Source organism: Siphateles boraxobius, unplaced genomic scaffold (genome assembly GCF_051911475.1).
Source record: "Siphateles boraxobius isolate OS27281-9 unplaced genomic scaffold, OSU_SipBor_1 151, whole genome shotgun sequence".
In the NCBI taxonomy this organism is placed as follows: Eukaryota; Metazoa; Chordata; class Actinopteri; order Cypriniformes; family Leuciscidae; genus Siphateles; species Siphateles boraxobius.
In genome coordinates this window covers 877501-895445 of record NW_027508757.1, presented here as the reverse complement: position 1 = coordinate 895445, position 17945 = coordinate 877501, and the positions used below count along the sequence as shown (strand labels likewise).

Sequence of the window (17945 nt, the reverse complement as noted above, 5' to 3'; positions counted from 1 at the left end):
ACAAAAAATGTAATGTATAAATAAAAGGTAAAACAATGACGTCATATTATTTTGAAGTTGGAGGAGAAAATGAGATTGAGTTTTACGCCCTACATTTCTGAACCGTAACGATTACGTAATGCGTGTCGCATCACAGCTGGTGCAAGATGAGCATTTGTGGTTAAGAAGTATTTAAATGTGTATTTTGTTATAAAATGGCGGATGGTTTGTCTAGATAAGCCTCGTATTCCTCGTCTGGGATCGTGTCGAGACTTTGAAACTGTTTGAAGTCACTATATGGAGAAAAACCCTGAAATGTTTTCCTCAAAAACCTTTATTTATTTTTGACCGAAGAAAGAAAGACATGAATATATTGGATCATGTGGGGGAGAGTAAAGGATCAGGAAATTTTTATTCTGAAGTGAACTACTCCTTTAAGTGAGGTCAGTCTGTTGTGCTCCACGCTAACTAGCGCTAGCGTGTCTTTTTCTCTGCGTCTCCCATCATGGATGTGATATCCCGAACTCATCCGACAGCAGTATTGAGATTAAGGCTGGTTTTTCTTGCCAAGAACACCTCAATGTGTGAGATCCTCTGCATATGTCATGAGTTTATTTGACGCAGGCGCTGCTCGAGGGCAGCTGGGATGTAGCGGCTTTGACTTTCTGCTCCGCGAACGCTGTCGATATCTCCAGATCTCCCTGTGAGGAGCTCAACACTCGGTTCTGGTGCGCGTGCAGGGCTTCTGTGTTCCCGCTGGTGGTGTTGCTGCTGAAGGCCTCAGGTTTGAGGTGTTTGGAGAAGTGCACGCTGAGATTGGGCCGCTGTATAGCGCCGCCCTGGTGGCCGGGACGCCTCAGGTAAGAGGAGAGCGTGGAGACGCAACTCTTCTTGAAGTTCTCGTTCATGAAGGCGTAGACGATGGGGTTGTTGAAGGAGTTGGAGAAGCCGATGGCCTGGACCACAGCGATGATCATGTTCACCGTCACCTCGTCGTAGCTCTTCTCCAGATCATCTGAATGAAGAACGAACAGGTATTTTGATTTCGGTGCATGAAGCTGTAAGGGTTTATTGCTGACAGCTCATATTGGACAGTCAATTAATTCAATGCATGCAAAAATGCATGAGTCCACATTACAATTTACAGTGATCTGTTATCAGAGATAACTATAAGTTATGCATTTCAGAAATGTTCATAGACAAAATCACAGTTAGTGAAAGCATTTGAAAATGAAGAAATTAAAACATTGATTAATTTTACGGTTGTTATGTAAAATAAAATTATGATTGCTAATATTATATTGTGTTTTCATAACTTTTTTATTTTAGTCAAATATTCTTCTGTTTTGTCACTATTTTTTAAATCATTATTTATAGCTATTAATGTTTTATGCGTTTTGTTTTATTGCTAAATATGCACTATATTGCATATTAATTGTATTTTTACTTATCCTGTTCTTCAATATTGAATGCATGTTTGAATAAATCCGTTTTATGACAGTCACCATTTAAATCTCAATATAAAAAACCGAGTAGGAACATAATTGTCATTAAAAATGTATAATAACGTTATTATAAAAACGTATGTAATTTGCAGGCAGTGGCTATTTATACTGTATAAATGGCAACTAGATTCTATTTACACTGTAAAATAGCATTATTTTCTATTTATACTTAGTTGCAGATACTATTAGCACCTCAGTGTTGTTGTACATTAATCGTTATGCAATAATAACATTGTAAATTATTATATTTATTACAATAATTAAATGGATGACGCCTTATTGGGAAAATAAAGCTAACTGATAAACACCCAATTATTAAACACGTTAGACACTTTATTTCCACTTTTCGAATATTTTCTTCATTTTCATTGAAAATAATAAATGCCTTTCCGATCTGATACTGTATGTGATGGGAAAAGCCGAATTCGAACTCTGATTGATTTGCACTAATGCTTTTGCTGACAAACCAGCTTCTTTTGTAATTTTGTCTGGACCAATCAAACATCAGTGGGCGGAGTTAGTGTAAAATGACACACTTACTGTACTCGAAGAGCATGTGCACGATATGAAACGGTGCCCAGCAGACGGTGAACAGCAGCACAATAGTGATCATCATTTTGACGGCACGTTTCTTCTTCCTGTTTGAACAGCAAAAAAAGGAAAGTCATATCACTACCAGTGTTGGGGTAAAACATTACAAGTAACGTGAGTAATGTAATCAGATTACTCTCCCCAATAAGTAACTAGTAAAGTAACGTACTACTTTTTTAAATTCACGACAAAATATCTTTAATTACTATTTCAAATATGTTATGCAAGTACCTTTGTTTTCCCATTATTTTTGTTCCTCAAAATGTATAAAAACAGTGAAATGCACTGTCAGACTATTATGGAAACCTGCGATTAATTAAATGTTTTGTGGTTAATAATAAATGGTTAATAATCTCACTTTATTAGATCCAATTCAACCGTATAGCAAAAATGAATTTAGTTTATTTCACTTTTGGTATTAAAGGGCCTTTACATTTGCCAAAAATAGACCTACTTATATTTTGTAATTTAAAAAAAAGTCCAGCTAAGGTGAGATAAAATAACACACAGGTAATTTAACTCATTACTTCCCATAACTGTAAACACGTTCCATTTCCATAACACAATTAGTAACTTTTTTTAGGGAGTAACGCAATAATTTAACGCATAACTTTTAAAAGTAACTGTTCACCACAATTCATAGAAAAACTTGTCGTATTCACTCGACTCGAAAAATGCATTTTTCATGGAGCAAAAGTATGAGCTTCTGAACTAAAATTAATATGGGTAACACTTAAAGCCTTTATAATGCATTAATTATGTCTAGTAATGCACTGTATGATCATAATATGATAATTATATGATAATAATTGTAACCACAGTTATAATACATTATTATTCTCATCTATTCATTGTTGCACCTTCAGAAAGTATAATGCATTAAAACACATGACAAACAACCAATGTCAAATGTAATCTGGTTATATGCAACAACGTGCATAATGAATACTTCCACATAAAGGCTTCAAGTAAAGTGCTTCCATAATCAGAAAAATAAGCTTAATTTTATCCACTGGATTTTGTTTTTAAGGAAACATGTAATGCTTTTTGGGTTTATTTTGTAAGTATTATATTTTTCTGTTTCAATTGTAAAATGCATCGCATTATTAATATTAAAGTAAAATAGGTTGGGAATGTGTTGATTGTAAAAAATAAATAAAAAATCCAACATTTTCAAGAGATCTCAGTCTGTTTTGTCCCTTTTCTCTGTGTACCTGGAGATTTTGTTGATCTCTCTGTGGTTCATGGTGCTGAGGACTGAAGAGTCTCCTACACGCTTGCGGATCCAGAGCTCGATGCCGATGCGACTGTAGAGGAAGAGCATGGCAGTGAGAGGCAGCAGGAACAGCGCCACCATCATGAAGGTGGTGTAAACCTGGCGGTGCACCAGTGAAGGCCAGCGCTCCTGACAGCACACGTGATGGTGGTCGTATAGGAAGTCGTACTTCACCTGAGGAACACAGATAACTGAGGAAACCTAACTGGTATGCAGACAAACATGCATGAAGGAGCCGTAAAAATGCATAAGCATGCATAAAATCTCCCTACTGTCTGAAATGTGTCGTCTTAGCCAATCAGAAATGCTCTCTGAATGTCAATCTTTGTAAACGTTTAGATATCTTTGGAGAGACAGACTTTGGAGTGTGTGTGTGTGTGTGTGTGTGTGTGTGTGTGTGTGTGTGTGTGTGTGTGGGAGGGAGAGAGAGAGAGAAGGTAAACCGTGTAATTCAGTCTGCTGGAAGTTGCAAAACGGCTGAATCGATTACAGCACTGTAAATTCAATTGCAAACTTTAGAAACTTCAAATCTGCAATTTGCTCATTTTCATATTCTTTATCATGCAATTGTTGTACTGCTACTCTAAAGGCGGGCATACACTGTGCGAATTTCGTCCGATTTTGAGCCGAATTCTGACTCGTGCGACTCTTTTTCGGCTCGGGACGATTTTCAGCTTTGTCGTGCGTCGTTTGTCGTGCAGTGTTCGTGCAGTATACAAGGGGAAACGAGATGCGAATAACCTCTCCCGATCACCAATCGGATGGTCGGATGGATTTCTGGCATGTCAGAAATTTTGGTCACTCCTCGTGACTATATCGCACAGTTGAAGCAGAGCTACGAACAGATTGCCCTAAACTCAGTGTTTTTTCCCTCACTGCGCCTGAGCGAAAACAGAGTTTAACCATTTCAATCTGCAGAAAAAAAAAACGAAAAGAGGGAACTTTAAGTTCTGTAGTTCAAACTAGCTACAAAATTACTGTTGCTTACCTCCAGTTTGTCCAGTTATTAGGCCTACCCACGTCTTCCAAGCTGCGATGTGGCACCATGCCTCTTTTATTAATTTGTTAAACAATGTTTTTGAAATAAACCTGTTTTTAATTTTCATTGATGACTAATTATTGCAGTGTTCGGACATATTATGGACTGTTAATATAATTATATCCCTATAATTCATTGTAATCGACCTAAATGTTTTAGACAATTTTCAACGAGGATCCTCATTGAAAATTGTCTAAAACATTTAGGTCGATTACAATGAATTATAGGCATATAATTCTATTATTATTAGAATGATACAATACAATAATACTAATAATAATTTAATACATAAAGTGGAAGTGCTAAATCATCTTGATATTGATAGCTGATGCTTGTTTTGACAATATCTCTCTGGATGATATGGTCAAGGCGCAACCCAGCACGGGGGTTTATCGCACATATTTCACACGTATAGTGTGAGCAGTCGCAGCTCGACGTTCGGACCGTATAGTGTGAGCGCATAAATCCTGAGCTTTGGCTTTACATCGCATGCGATTTACTCGTTCAGTGTGAGTAGGTACCTTGCTGAAATCGCACAGACATCGCACAGTGTATGCCCGCCTTTAGACTACTGTTATATGATGCTTTATAAAACTTTTATGTAACTTTCCGAATTTGACAGAGATTGCTAAATGGAAAAAAGCTGCAATACGGTTCTTCAAAAGCATTTTGCACATCGGCCTGCAGCATTGAAGGACACAAGGGTGAGTAATGACTTGTTACTCATTTATTATGCCTTATAATGAACTGTATGATCTCATGAATAATTGTAACAACAATTATAATACTCGTCTACTCATTGTTACACCTTTAGAAAGTATAATGTATGGGGAAAAAAACAATTTCAGATGTAATCTGCAAATATTAAAATGCATTTTGAATTTTTTTATGAAAACAATGCATTACAACATAATTTATGAATGCTTATAACAATGCATTATATGTAAAGGCTTCCATTTAAAGTGTTACAAACCAAATCCAGTGGATAAAATCAATCATATTTTGCTGAATATTATGGAAAGGAAACATATAATGCTATTGGGTAAAATGCCATTGCATGTGCCTAAAGTTATGTCAGTAGATAAAAGCCATTTTGTAGGTAAAGCAAGTTATGTGCATAACTGATTTCCTGTTTCAATTGTAAATGCATCGCATTACAGAAGTAAAATGAGTGGGAACATGTTGACTGTGAACGCAAATAAATCACTGAATAATGCTTGACCTTGCGATAAATGAGCCGCACTCGACTCGAGTGAATCTCTGGCTGATTCATCTCACATTTCACGTGTCAAAGCAATTAACCCTGTGCTTGTTAAATGTCCTCAGTTAACAGTGATTAAATTAAACCGTTTATGTGGCTTTTATCAGTCACTCACCTCTAACTGCTGCACAAACAGCATCGGTGATCCCACCATGACCGCAGCGATCCACACCAGCCCTGCATATGTATATAAACCTGGATATTAATGGATTTTCCCCATGAGTCCGTCATGTTAATGAAGAACAGCTGCAAATACCCCAACCTAGCAGAGAAAAAGCCCTGAGGGAACCGCTCATATTTGCACATGCTAATGAAAAGCTAGTTTTCATTGTGTCTGTATTTCCCAACACGGAGAGATTACATTTATTTAACGATGTTTTGTTTTTATGCTGTTATTTTCTCCATTGGGGAATTGCTTTTTAAAGATAACAGGCCTACTGTGAATTGATGGTATTTAGTTATTATTGTAATTTATTAATTAATCATCTTTAACGGTTGAATTCCTGGTGGAAAAACTACATTACCCATGATTCTGCGAAGAAAATCTCTTAATTAAGATTCTCAATGCTTCATGACATTGTAGTTCTTTCTTTCATTAAAGCGGTCAAGTTTGGTCTTGTACTTTCTTCCAATTTTTAAATACTTTTTTTGCTTCAAATCTAGTCATGTTAAGGCTTTTCACTCTGCGCTTAAACCCGGGTTGTCGTCGTTCCGCTTTTGCACCGTTAAACAGAATCGTGTGCCTCATAATCACGTGCTTTGGACAGTCACGGAAACGTTGCATAAACAGTAGTTCCAGCGTCTCAGGGAGAAAATGTCACACAGACGGATGAGGATGTGCGGTTTTAGAGCCTTTGCAGAAACATATTGTGTGCGGCGTTTGTCCAAACAGTGACGCAGCAAATGAGGACATTATCCAGGGTTTATGAATGTACAGTGTGAAACATCAGCTTATCAATACCCAGGATTAATTGTTAACATCTGGTAAAGTATAAGATACATTTACATTTAATCATTTAGCAGATGCTTTTATCCAAAGCGGCTTACAAATGAGGAGAGCAATAGAAGCAGTGAAACTAACAATAGGAGTTAAGGCCCTTGCACACGGAGTCCGAAATCGTTTTCGTGATTCGGTGGCTCTGAATTGTTAAAACCCCATTCAAACTGCTTGATACAGATGCGAAAAACGCAGAAAATCGAACCGGAATACGATTTTTTGTATGACGGACGAAAGTTTCGGAGGCAGTGTGCAAGCGTGATTGACATAATGTGAGGTTTTATTTATTTTTTAACGTGCAAAAATTCGGACGCGAATTTCGGACTCAGTGAGGAATGGCCTTTAGTTTAGTCTAATGCAGTATATGTATTTTAAAGAAAAATAGATATAGACTAGAAGAGGAGAGAAAAGAAAGTGTTAGTATTAATGGATCAAGTGTTGCGTGTGTGAAAAGTGAATCAAAATAGCACAGGAATCAGTTTACCCGGGGTTCAGAATGACCCGGGGTTCAGAATGACCCGGGGTTCAGAATGACCCGGGGTTAGGAATGACCCGGGGTTAGGAATGACCCGGGGTTTAGAATGACCCGGGGTTCAGAATGACCCGGGGTTTAGAAGGACCCGGGGTTCGGAATGACCCGGGGTTCAGAATGACCCGGGGTTCGGAATGACCCGGGGTTAGGAATGACCCGGGGTTTAGAATGACCCGGGGTTCGGAATGACCCGGGGTTCAGAAGGACGCGGGGTTCAGAAGGACGCGGGGTTCAGAATGACCCGGGGTTCAGAAGGACGCGGGGTTCAGAAGGACGCGGGGTTCAGAAGGACGCGGGGTTCAGAATGACCCGGGGTTCAGAATGACCCGGGGTTTAGAATGACCCGGGGTTCAGAATGACGCGGGGTTTAGAATGACCCGGGGTTCGGAATGACCCGGGGTTCGGAATGACCCGGGGTTCGGAATGACCCGGGGTTCGGAATGACCCGGGGTTTGGAATGACCCGGGGTTCGGAATGACCCGGGGTTCGGAATGACCGGGGTTCGGAATGACCCGGGGTTCGGAAGGACCCGGGGTTCGGAAGGACCCGGGGTTAACGGTTTCAAGTGTGAGAGTGTGTGGTTCACCTGGCAGCTGGTTGGTTTGGTTCGTGTGTTTTATAAAAAAAAACACCTATGGAAAAAATGTATGGGAAAATACTTTCGGAACTGAGAAGTGGCCGAGAATTTTGGGTTGTTTTTTGGACGTTTTGTGGAATACTTTTTTATTAATTTTAGAACTTTATATATCAGTCCACAGACCTCCGAATATAAACCGTCACATTAGAGAGCACAGCAGTTTGTGGATATAATGATGTTCTCCATTCTTTAGAAATCCCGATACCCTGCAGTGACCGATGGGATTTACATCAGACTGATCCACAGGACCTGTTAGAGACACCGGCTTGTGAGCTGCCTTCTGATGTGATGTTAAAAGTACGAGGGATTTGTGATGTCATCTGAAAGTGAAAGTCGTTTCAGTGGTGAAGCGTTAGTTAATACATTTTTATGAAACCTTCTATTTTTAAGTTGCACTGTAACACCAGGAATGTGTATTAAAGGGATAGTTCACCCAAAAATGTAAATTCTGTCAGTAATTACTCTCCCTCATGTTGTTCAACCCCGTAAGACCTTCGTTCATCTTCGGAACACAAATTAAGATATTTGTGATTAAATCTGAGAGCTGGATCACTCCTCCATAGTCTTCTAAGGGATTGACACTTGTTCCCCGAAAAGTTATTCAAGACATCGTTAAAATAGTCCAAGTGACTACAGTGGCTCAATCTTAAGTTTATCAAGCGACGAGAATACTGTTTGTATGATGAACGAAGGTCTTACGGGGTTGAACAACATGAGGGAGAGTAATTACTGACAGAATTATCATTTTTGGGTGAACTATCCCTTTAAGCGCGCAAGTAAGTCAAATCAGATTTTTAGGGCTTCTCGAGCATGTTTATTTGAGTTAGTAAACCGTCGAGTGTGTGTGTGTTTGACCTTACCTAACATTTTGTAGGCTCGTTTCGGCGTGTACTGCCTCTTCATTTTGAGCGGATAGACGATGCCCTGGTATCTCTCGATGGCGATGCAGGTCATGGTGAGGATGCCGGTGACGATGGCTGTGGTCTGCACAAAAGGAACCGTCTTACATACTAGAACACCTGCACATACAACACACACAAAAACAGAAAACACACACCGTGAAAGATTGAAGCACAATTTATAGTAGTGCGCAACTGATATCGACAGATGACTGATATTTTTAATACAATTTATGGATGGTTAAAGCACTTAAAGTTCGAAGGCCCAAATGTGAGTTTCAGTGCAGCTTCAAAGTCTCGACACGATCCAGCCGAGGGATAAGAGACTTATCTAGACAAACCATCGGCCATTTTCTAACAAAATAAACATTTATAGACCTTTCATCTTGATTAGCCTACTCATTGCAGAGCTGGTGCAAGATGAGCATTTGTGGTTAAAAAGTATATAAATGTCTTTATGTCGGCAGAAGAGTCTAGATAAGACTCGTATTCCTCGGCTGGATCGTGTCGAGACTTTAAAGTTGCACTGAAACTCACTTTCGGACCTTCAACCCGTTTGACTCCATTGAAGTCACTATATGGAGAAAAATGTTTTCCTCAAAAAAACATAATTTCTTTTCGACTGAAGAAAAAAAGACATTAAATTATCTCATCCTTTAACTCTGTCTCTAAAAAAAATCCCTAAAGAAATTTAAACAAGTTTATTATGAATATTTGCAGTTGCAACATGACAAAGTGATTTACCGCGCAGAGAAATGTGATGTTCAGCAAGTGAGGAGCACAAAACACAGAAGTGTTGAGGATTAAAGGTGCGTCACACTGGACCTTGTGCTCCATTCACCTCAATTCAACTCCATTCAACTCCATTCATCTCCATTCACACGTAAACTAATGCGGGGGAGAAGAAACTCGAAAGCAGTTGTTCGCTGTGGTCGGGTGTGATGACCTTTTGAGCTCTTGGCTTAGTGCATGGAATGAAACATTCAAAGCTGCATGATTGACAGTTTTATGAGAAAGTGGAGAAGATTAATAATAAATCACAAATGTAAAATATATTATTAACTACAGAAATTTAGCATGCACAAAGCCTGTACAACTGTACACAGATCAAGTGAACTTCATTGTCTGCGCTCCCATTGGTTGTCACCGGATCATGTCGTTGCTTATTTGCATAAAGTTATTAGTATGCGTGTGTGTATATGAGTTAAACAGTGTTTACATTGTGTTCTTGAAGTTTTAATGCAGTGATGATCATATAAATAAGAGGAGATGTTTGTCTTTGCTCTCAGTTTCTCATATTCACACTCTCGATTCAGACCTGAAGCGTATCTTTAATTAAACCCCAGGAAAACTGCCTTTATAAAACACTGCCGGACGCCAGACAGAAACGCTGTCCAATAGAGATACCTTGAGTTTTTTGAATGATTGCCATATTCATAAATCATGGTATTTACATTCAACTACATTCATACTATATACCATGGTACGCCACACACAAAAAACAGTATTATCATGGTACTTTGGTGCTTTTTCGTAAGCGACATCCTCCATTTACAGGATTGTTGAACATATAATATGTAAAAATTGGGAAAATCTTAGGTTTTCACTTAAAAGAAAGAACCACAAAGTACCATGATGATACTATAGTACCATGTGTGTGGCTTGCACCATAAAGTAAGTGTGTGTGTGTGTGTGTGTGTGTGTGTGTGTGTGTGTGTGTGTGTGTGTGTGTGAGAGAGAGTCTCTGTGAGATTGTGAGAGTAAGAGTGTGTGTGTGTATGCGTGTAATATTTTTTTAACATAACATTTTTCAACATTTTATACATATATTGTATATACATTTAACTTTTCATGTTTCACCATGTTAATCACCTTTTTATATTCAGTACTTCATTTTACATGATCCTGCAGTGACAAATGATTTAATAAACATAAACATACTAATATTCCATATAACCTCTTAATTAATAAAATATCATTTGATTTGCATGAGGAAAAATGTAAAATTATTGACTGTGAATTAATCGACACTAATTGTGTATTGTTAGTTTTAGATGTTAAAATTTCAAACGTTTAAATTATTATAAAATGTCACCTATAATAACGTCTGATGTTTTGTAGATCACAAATAACAAACGCAAACATCGACATTTTAGGTTGAAATGTACATGGTTATATGCTGTTTTATATGCGCCACCTGCTCCAATGCTGTTATTGTGACATGGTTTTAACAAGTAATTCACTAAACATTTTAATTAGGCTAATATGAGCTCATAAACTGAACAATAACATGAAATGTTGAACTAATTTCAGTCATTTGAAGATTAACATGTCATTACTTGTCAGTGTTTATCGACTTCTAGTATCATCAACTACCATCTTCATGTCGTGCCATGTTTGATAATGAGTAATTAAAGTGATTAATGGATTGTAAATGATTTCTCTGACCTCCCAGCCACTCTGAGGAGATGTTTTGCAGGAGTGTGAACGGGACACAGAAGAAGGTGATGAGAAGATCACTGACCGCCAGCGAACAGATGAAGATGTTGGTCGCCGTTCGCATCGCGCGTTTACGCGCCACAATATAAACCACCAAACTGTTTCCAACCAGCGCCACCGCGAAAATAATCACATATACGACCACAAAAGTGGTTTTAGCTCCGGGTGGGAGTTCAGGGATGTAAACCAGCGGCTGGATGTCGTATGTATCGATGAATTCCTGCCGGGAAAGGTTGTAGTAATGCAGGAGTTCCTGGAGCGCCTCAGGGGTGATCTTCGTTGTGGCCGTCATCTCTGTGGTGGAAGAAGACATCTCGCTTTCTTTATTATATTATTCACATACGAAGGGGAAAAGTACATTCATAGCCTATATCAAGTGACGTCCAGTGAGCTCTAATAAAATCCCTGCGCGCGCGCGCGCCCGAGCTTCTGTGGGGTGCGTCAGTGCGCGTTCGCCAAAGTATGACTTGAAACCCTTATTTTCGCCTCTTGAAGAAAAAAAACATGCTTTTGTAAATCATAGTTATGATAAAACGTCGAAATAATGACATATAGAGACTCTTTTAATCTCGTCATTTCTTTTTCTTATGTGACTCGGCTATAATTTCGACTTATATAGGTCCTAGCCTAATTGACTTGGTAGCATGTCATAATTTCGACTTTTTATTTTTATGTTTAATAGCAAAGTAAAAATTATGAATTAGTAGGCCTGTGTCATAAAATTCAAATTTCGACTTTTTAATGACATAAATTCGACTATTTGGCCATAATTTCCGATTTTTTGGCTACTTTTTATTGTCATATTTATAAACTGCGTGAGTTTGTTCACACACACACACACACACACACACACACACACTCGTTCCGCCATATATATATATATATACACACACACACACACACACACACACAATTTATTGCAAACATCAATCAATTTTCTTTAAATTACTTGGGTTACATGAGCTGTTTTGACATTTTCAATGATTTGTGTGCATTCAGTCCGCATTGGGCGATTTATCACAGAGGAACTGGATATAGAGGTATTAGTTGTTGTTCATCCTGTAATATCTGTGGCGATGATTCTGTAAGACACACGTCATGTGGTGCAGAAAACTCCCGCTGAGTAAGTGCTTATGATTGACACACAAAAGTGTGGCCCACGATTGCCATACATCAGAAATAGTCATGCGTTGGTTAGTTTATATTCATGAATTGATTCTTCAGGTTTGCATTTGTGAATAAACGAATCCATATTTAATCTCCGCTTTAACCATTCCCTAACTGTGTCTTTATTTTGGCCTTCGCAGAGATCCTAATGTCAAAAAAAAAAATGCTAGAACAAAAGCAACATGTAAAATATTTTGTAATTTATTTAGTTTGTTAATAATCATTTCGGTTGCACTTTACAATTATGTTCGTTAGTTAACATTAGTTAGTTAACATTAACTAATAATGAACTGCACTTATAGCATTTATTAATATTTGTTAATGTTAATTTCAACATTTACGGATACTTTATTAAAATCTTGTTTACACTAGTTAATGCACTGTGAACTAACAATGAACAGTTGTATTTAATTATTAACTAATATTAACAAAGATTAACAAATGGCTTGTTCATTGTTAGTTCATGTTGGTTTAATACATGAACTAATGTTTTATGAACTTTATTGTAAAGTGTTACCATCATTTATTATAACATAGCATAAAAAAGTATGTTTTATATGCTATTTAAAAAGCCGCAGTGTGTTTCAGAGCTCAAAATTAAAGTTTAATGCATTTACTTAAACTCAGGAGAAATCAAAGTTGCTTAAAACAATGAAAAAAGGCGTAGGTCGATGTGTTTTAGCAGTGTGTGTGCTCTGCTATTGGAGCTTCAGGGTTTCTTTGTTCAGAGTCTCTAAGCAACAACAGCAAACATCAGAAGAAACACAGTGAACTGAGGTGAGCAGCGCATTGTTGGACTTATAAATGAGTTACATTGCATGTTTAAAAATAAATGCATGAATGAAGACTTCTAAAATTTTTAAGATAACTTTTGGTGTCTAAATAGCTAAAATGATGAAGTACCGTCTGTTAAAGTACATGACATTTCCTTTTGTGTCAAAGGAAGCAAGTAAAGCAGTTTTTCCAGTGTGTTGTATTCAGCTTGTTTAACTGGTGAATATTTTGCAGTTATTCAGCTTGTTTAACTGGTGAATATTTTGCTGCTGTAAAAGGAATGAGAATTTGGAATATTTTAACATGACCTTGGACTCTTCCTTGCAGAGATAATGGAGACGTCAGATGAGCAAGTGAATGGAGATGTGCAGAAGAGTCCTGAGGCCGTGTTTGAGAGCGCGAGCACGAGCAGGACCTCCACTAGAGGCAGTCTCCGCTTCGGGACCCTGAGCCATCACTCCTTCTTCTCCAGACACAATCCTCATCCACACAGAGTCAGGCATATGCAAGGTGAGCCGCTCCGGACACACAGACTTGCGTCAATCCTGTTTTACATAAAATGGGTTTATGCTTGTGTTTGTAATCTGTTGAGTGCCACCCAACTTTTGGAGCATATGTGAAAATGCGCATAATTGCAGTAAGCGATTTCTGAGAAACGCTGTTAAATGTGGATCATAGGGAGCAACACAGTTGTAACAAATCAGCAGTAAGGGGGCGTGTCCACTCGTGTCGGAGGAGAGTGAGCCAATCAGCGCCAGGGGGCGTGTCCACTCGTGTCGGAGGAGAGTGAGCCAATCAGCAGTAGGGGGCGTGTCCACTCATGATAGGGGAGGAGAGAGTGAGCCAATTGGGAGTAGGGGGCATGTCCACTCATGATGGGGGAGGAGATAGTGAGCCAATTGGGAGTAGGGGGCATGTCCACTCATGATGGGGGAGGAGATAGTGAGCCAGTCGGGAGTAGTGGGCGGGTCCACACATGATGGGGGAGGAGATAGTGAGCCAGTCGGGAGTAGTGGGCGGGTCCAAACATGATGGGGGAGGAGATAGTGAGCCAGTCGGGAGTAGTGGGCGGGTCCACACATGATGGGGGAGTGGAGAGAATGAGCCAATCAGCAGTAGGGGGCGTGTCCACTCATGATGGGGGAGATAGAGCCAATCGGGAGTAGGGGGCATGCCCACTCATGATGGGGGAGTGGAGAGTGAGAGCCAATCAGGAGTAGGGGCGTGTCCTCTCATGATGGGGGAGGAGAGAGTGAGCCAATTGGGAGTAGGGGGCATGTCCACTCATGATGGGGGAGGAGATAGTGAGCCAATCGGGAGTAGTGGGTGTGTCCACACATGATGGGGGAGTGGAGAGAATGAGCCAATCAGCAGTAGGGGGTGTGTCCACTCATGATGGGGGAGGAGAGAGTGAGCCAATTCGGAGTAGGGGGCATGTCCACTCATGATGGGGGAGGAGATAGTGAGCCAATCGGGAGTAGGGGGCATGCCCACTCATGATGGGGGAGTGGAGGGTGAGAACCAATCAGGAGTAGGGGCGTGTCCACTCATGATGGGGGAGGAGAGAGTGAGCCAATCAGGAGTAGGGGGCATGCCCACTCATGATGGGGGAGTGGAGGGTGAGAGCCAATCAGGAGTAGGGGTGTGTCCACTCATGATGGGGGAGGAGAGAGTGAGCCAATCAGGAGTAGGGGGCATGTCCACTCATGATGGGGGAGGAGAAAGTGAGCCAATCAGGAGTAGGGGGCGTGTCCACATATGATGGGGGAGTGGAGAGAATGAGCCAATCAGCAGTAGGGGCGTGTCCACTCATGATGGGGGAGGAGAGAGAGTGAGCCAATCAGCAGCAGGGGGCATGTCCACTCGTGTCGGGGGAGGAGAGTGAGCCAATCAGCGGCAGGGTGTGTGTCCACTCAGTAGGGGACGTGTCCATTCATTCATGTTAGTTCATGTTAACAAATGAGGATGAGTCACTGAGATTTTTAGATCATATTTCTCATTTTATAGGTTCAGCAACACCAGCAAAACAAAATGACTACTACATTTAATGGATGTGTGATATGAAAAATATGATTAAGCTCCACAGATTTTCTTTTAGATTTGTCATGATGACCGTGCATTATTTTAGTGTTGACACCTAATGAGTGATAAAGATGAGGAGAAATATATTTTGTGTTAAAAGCAGTAGGTAAATGCCTGATGAAAAGATTTATCCATGTTTATTTCTTATTCCTTTATCATGCTGTCACAGCCCTCGAGAATCAGTGGATAGTAGCAGGAATCCTGACAGTGAAAGTGTTTTGTGTGGTTTTAGGACTTATTATGTAACTTATTATTAGGCAACCGCATCTCTCAGACGCCCTGTCGCCCGTCAAATTTGGAAAGTGGCTGAATGTTAATCTGTTCTTTGAATGACTTTAATGATGAAGTCCTGCATAAACAGGCATGCTTTTACCTCCTTGTGAACAAACGCGACTGATTTTCATTCTCACGCTGAGTTTTTCACACTGAATGCGAGGGAGTGTCAATATGTGCAGGTCTGTATTTGAAAACCCTCACTATTCTGCCAACAACTCTCTAATTTAGCCTGAAACATGATATGCAATTAAGATCGCTGTAACATCAGAATGAAATCAAGCACAAACAGGCCTCGGATCCCATTTGTTCTACATGGAAATTCATGATGATGAATGATGATGTGCAACTGCGTCAAAACAACACACACACACGCATCTTAAATCTTCATGCACCTTCATCACACCTGAATTCTTTGATAACTTTCCGCCTCAAAGAACCTGTGATCATTTTCTTTAGCATCTGATTAAAACCTGACTTTAATCCTGTGAATAATCCTGCAGACAGAGCAGGCGTTCGGTGTGTGTTACGCCGCATGAATCCAGGCCAGGAGTGAAAAAAGTCAAAGTTAAGCCACATCTCAAGCACATGGTCTCTTCTTTCCTCAGGGTTGAACGGCAAGCCGGTGTGTATGGTGAATGATGACTGGTACGGCTTCACTCCACTCTGTCCACATCCACTCATTAAAAGTCAAGTGTGTGTCAGCGGGAGCCGTTCATCTGTGTTTCTCACATCTGAGATCAGCTCGGATCGATCCGGACCGCGGGCAGGTACAGATACCAGTGTATTACAGGAACATGGACGGGTTTATGTTCTGCTTTTGTGTCTTACAGGAATACATCATCCAAAACGCCAATTTCTGTCATAATTGAATCACCCTCATGTTGCACTGAACCCACGTGACTTTCTTTATTCAGGGAGCACAAAAAGAGATGCTAGTTTGAATATCCATAGGCTGTTTAGCTAAAAAAAGTGTGTGTGTGTGTATGTGTGTGTGTGTGTGTGTGTGTGTGTGTGTGTGTGTGTGTGTGTGTGTGTGTGTGTGTGTGTGTATGTATGTGTGGGTGTGTGTGTGTGTGTGTGTGTGTGTGTGTGTGTGTGTGTGTGTGTGTGTAAGGAACAGACTTGCATTTAAGTTATTCATTGAAAATCCTCTACATCTCATTTGTGATACTAAAACTGTTTGAGTTCTGAGTCATTAAAACACATTACAAATAACCAATTTCAGATGCAACAAGTAATCTGCAAATATTATAATGCATTTTAACTGGTCACAATTATTTATGAAAATATGTAGTGCATTGAAATATACATTATGAATACCATTATGATTACCTTTAATTACAAAAAAAGAAAGAAAAAAAAATATATATAAGGTCAGTCACTTAATGGCCTCTTCAATGAGCAAATAAGAAAAATTCTTGAACTCCCTGTCAAGATTTCAAAGCTTGATTTAGAACTAATTATTATATTTATTTTGTATTAAAGCTTTTTTAAAAACAATATTGCACGAGTTCCCAGCATGCATTTTGGCTTGAAAAAAAAGTAAATAAAACCCAGATTATTGGAGTATGTTTTTCAGTTGTTCTACTTAAAATTTGATGTCTAATTCATCCTAAACATGCAAGTTTTACTTGGCTTTTTTATTATAATTATCAATTGTGAAATTAACTCTACTAAATTAAATCTACAAACAAATTTTTGTTTTTTTCTGGGGTTTTTTTTCAGTGCACCTGCAGGCGACATCTCAGACTATTTAGAGGAAAAATAACCTGGTCTCCCTATACATCATCAGTGCTTGTTTTCTTGCCCTTCTTGCTTCTGTTTCTTCTTCATTCATCTTTGTGTTTCCACAGCCCTCATTTCTGAAAGCTGGCGTGAGGAACTGAAGGATTTGGCCACTAAAGTCACTCTTTCAGCGGCCGCTGAGACCAACCATGACAAGAGAGAGGTACTTGACCTATGACCTTTCAGCTTCACTTACTGTACTGTACTGGGGTTCACAAATGACTAAAACACTGTGTGATGCACAGATAATGTTCACAAACAAATGATCAGGAAGCGAAGAATACAATGTTTTGAGCTGAAACTTCTCATCTTAAGTGTGAAGTGCTCAGTACGTAGTAAAGACCAACGCTCTTTATGATTCATCCTCACGCAAAGCTTTAATGCTGCAGTTTAAAAATGTTTCGCCCACATCAAACATCAGCTTTTAAATCACATTGGCACATCATGCATTTCAAAACCAGGAAAGCAGGAAAGCCCGAGCTTTTGAACCCATTGCACACAATACAGATTTGTCAAGAACCGACTGTCCAGACGCTGAAATCCGAGTTATTCAGACTATATAACATGGTCAGATGCAAAATACTTAAATAATTGGATAAAAAATAGATCAAGAAAAATCTGATTAATATAAGAAAATAAGTGAATA

At 39.4% G+C, this 17945-nt stretch overlaps 2 protein-coding genes across 2 annotated transcripts in view; one reads left to right on the top strand and one right to left on the bottom strand.

The window, feature by feature from the left end:
- Positions 1-316: 316 nt before the first annotated feature.
- Positions 317-11572, bottom strand: qrfprb (pyroglutamylated RFamide peptide receptor b). Its single transcript, XM_077230806.1, has 6 exons — positions 11165-11572; positions 8678-8836; positions 5767-5828; positions 3290-3525; positions 2025-2122; positions 317-994 (listed from the first exon to the last, which is right to left on the bottom strand). The coding sequence occupies exons 1-6, from the start codon at positions 11526-11528 to the stop codon at positions 591-593; spliced, it is 1323 nt and encodes a 440-aa protein (XP_077086921.1). The 5' UTR covers positions 11529-11572; the 3' UTR covers positions 317-590.
- A 1455-nt stretch (positions 11573-13027) lies between these two features.
- The window catches only part of tbata (thymus, brain and testes associated), an 18336-nt gene continuing 13418 nt past the window's right edge, over positions 13028-17945 (top strand). The window contains exons 1-4 of the mRNA XM_077230860.1: positions 13028-13159; positions 13484-13666; positions 16120-16281; positions 17368-17462. Coding sequence (XP_077086975.1) covers positions 13489-13666; positions 16120-16281; positions 17368-17462 — 435 coding nt within the window. The 5' untranslated portion in view covers positions 13028-13159; positions 13484-13488. The remainder of the gene's footprint in view (positions 13160-13483; positions 13667-16119; positions 16282-17367; positions 17463-17945) is intronic.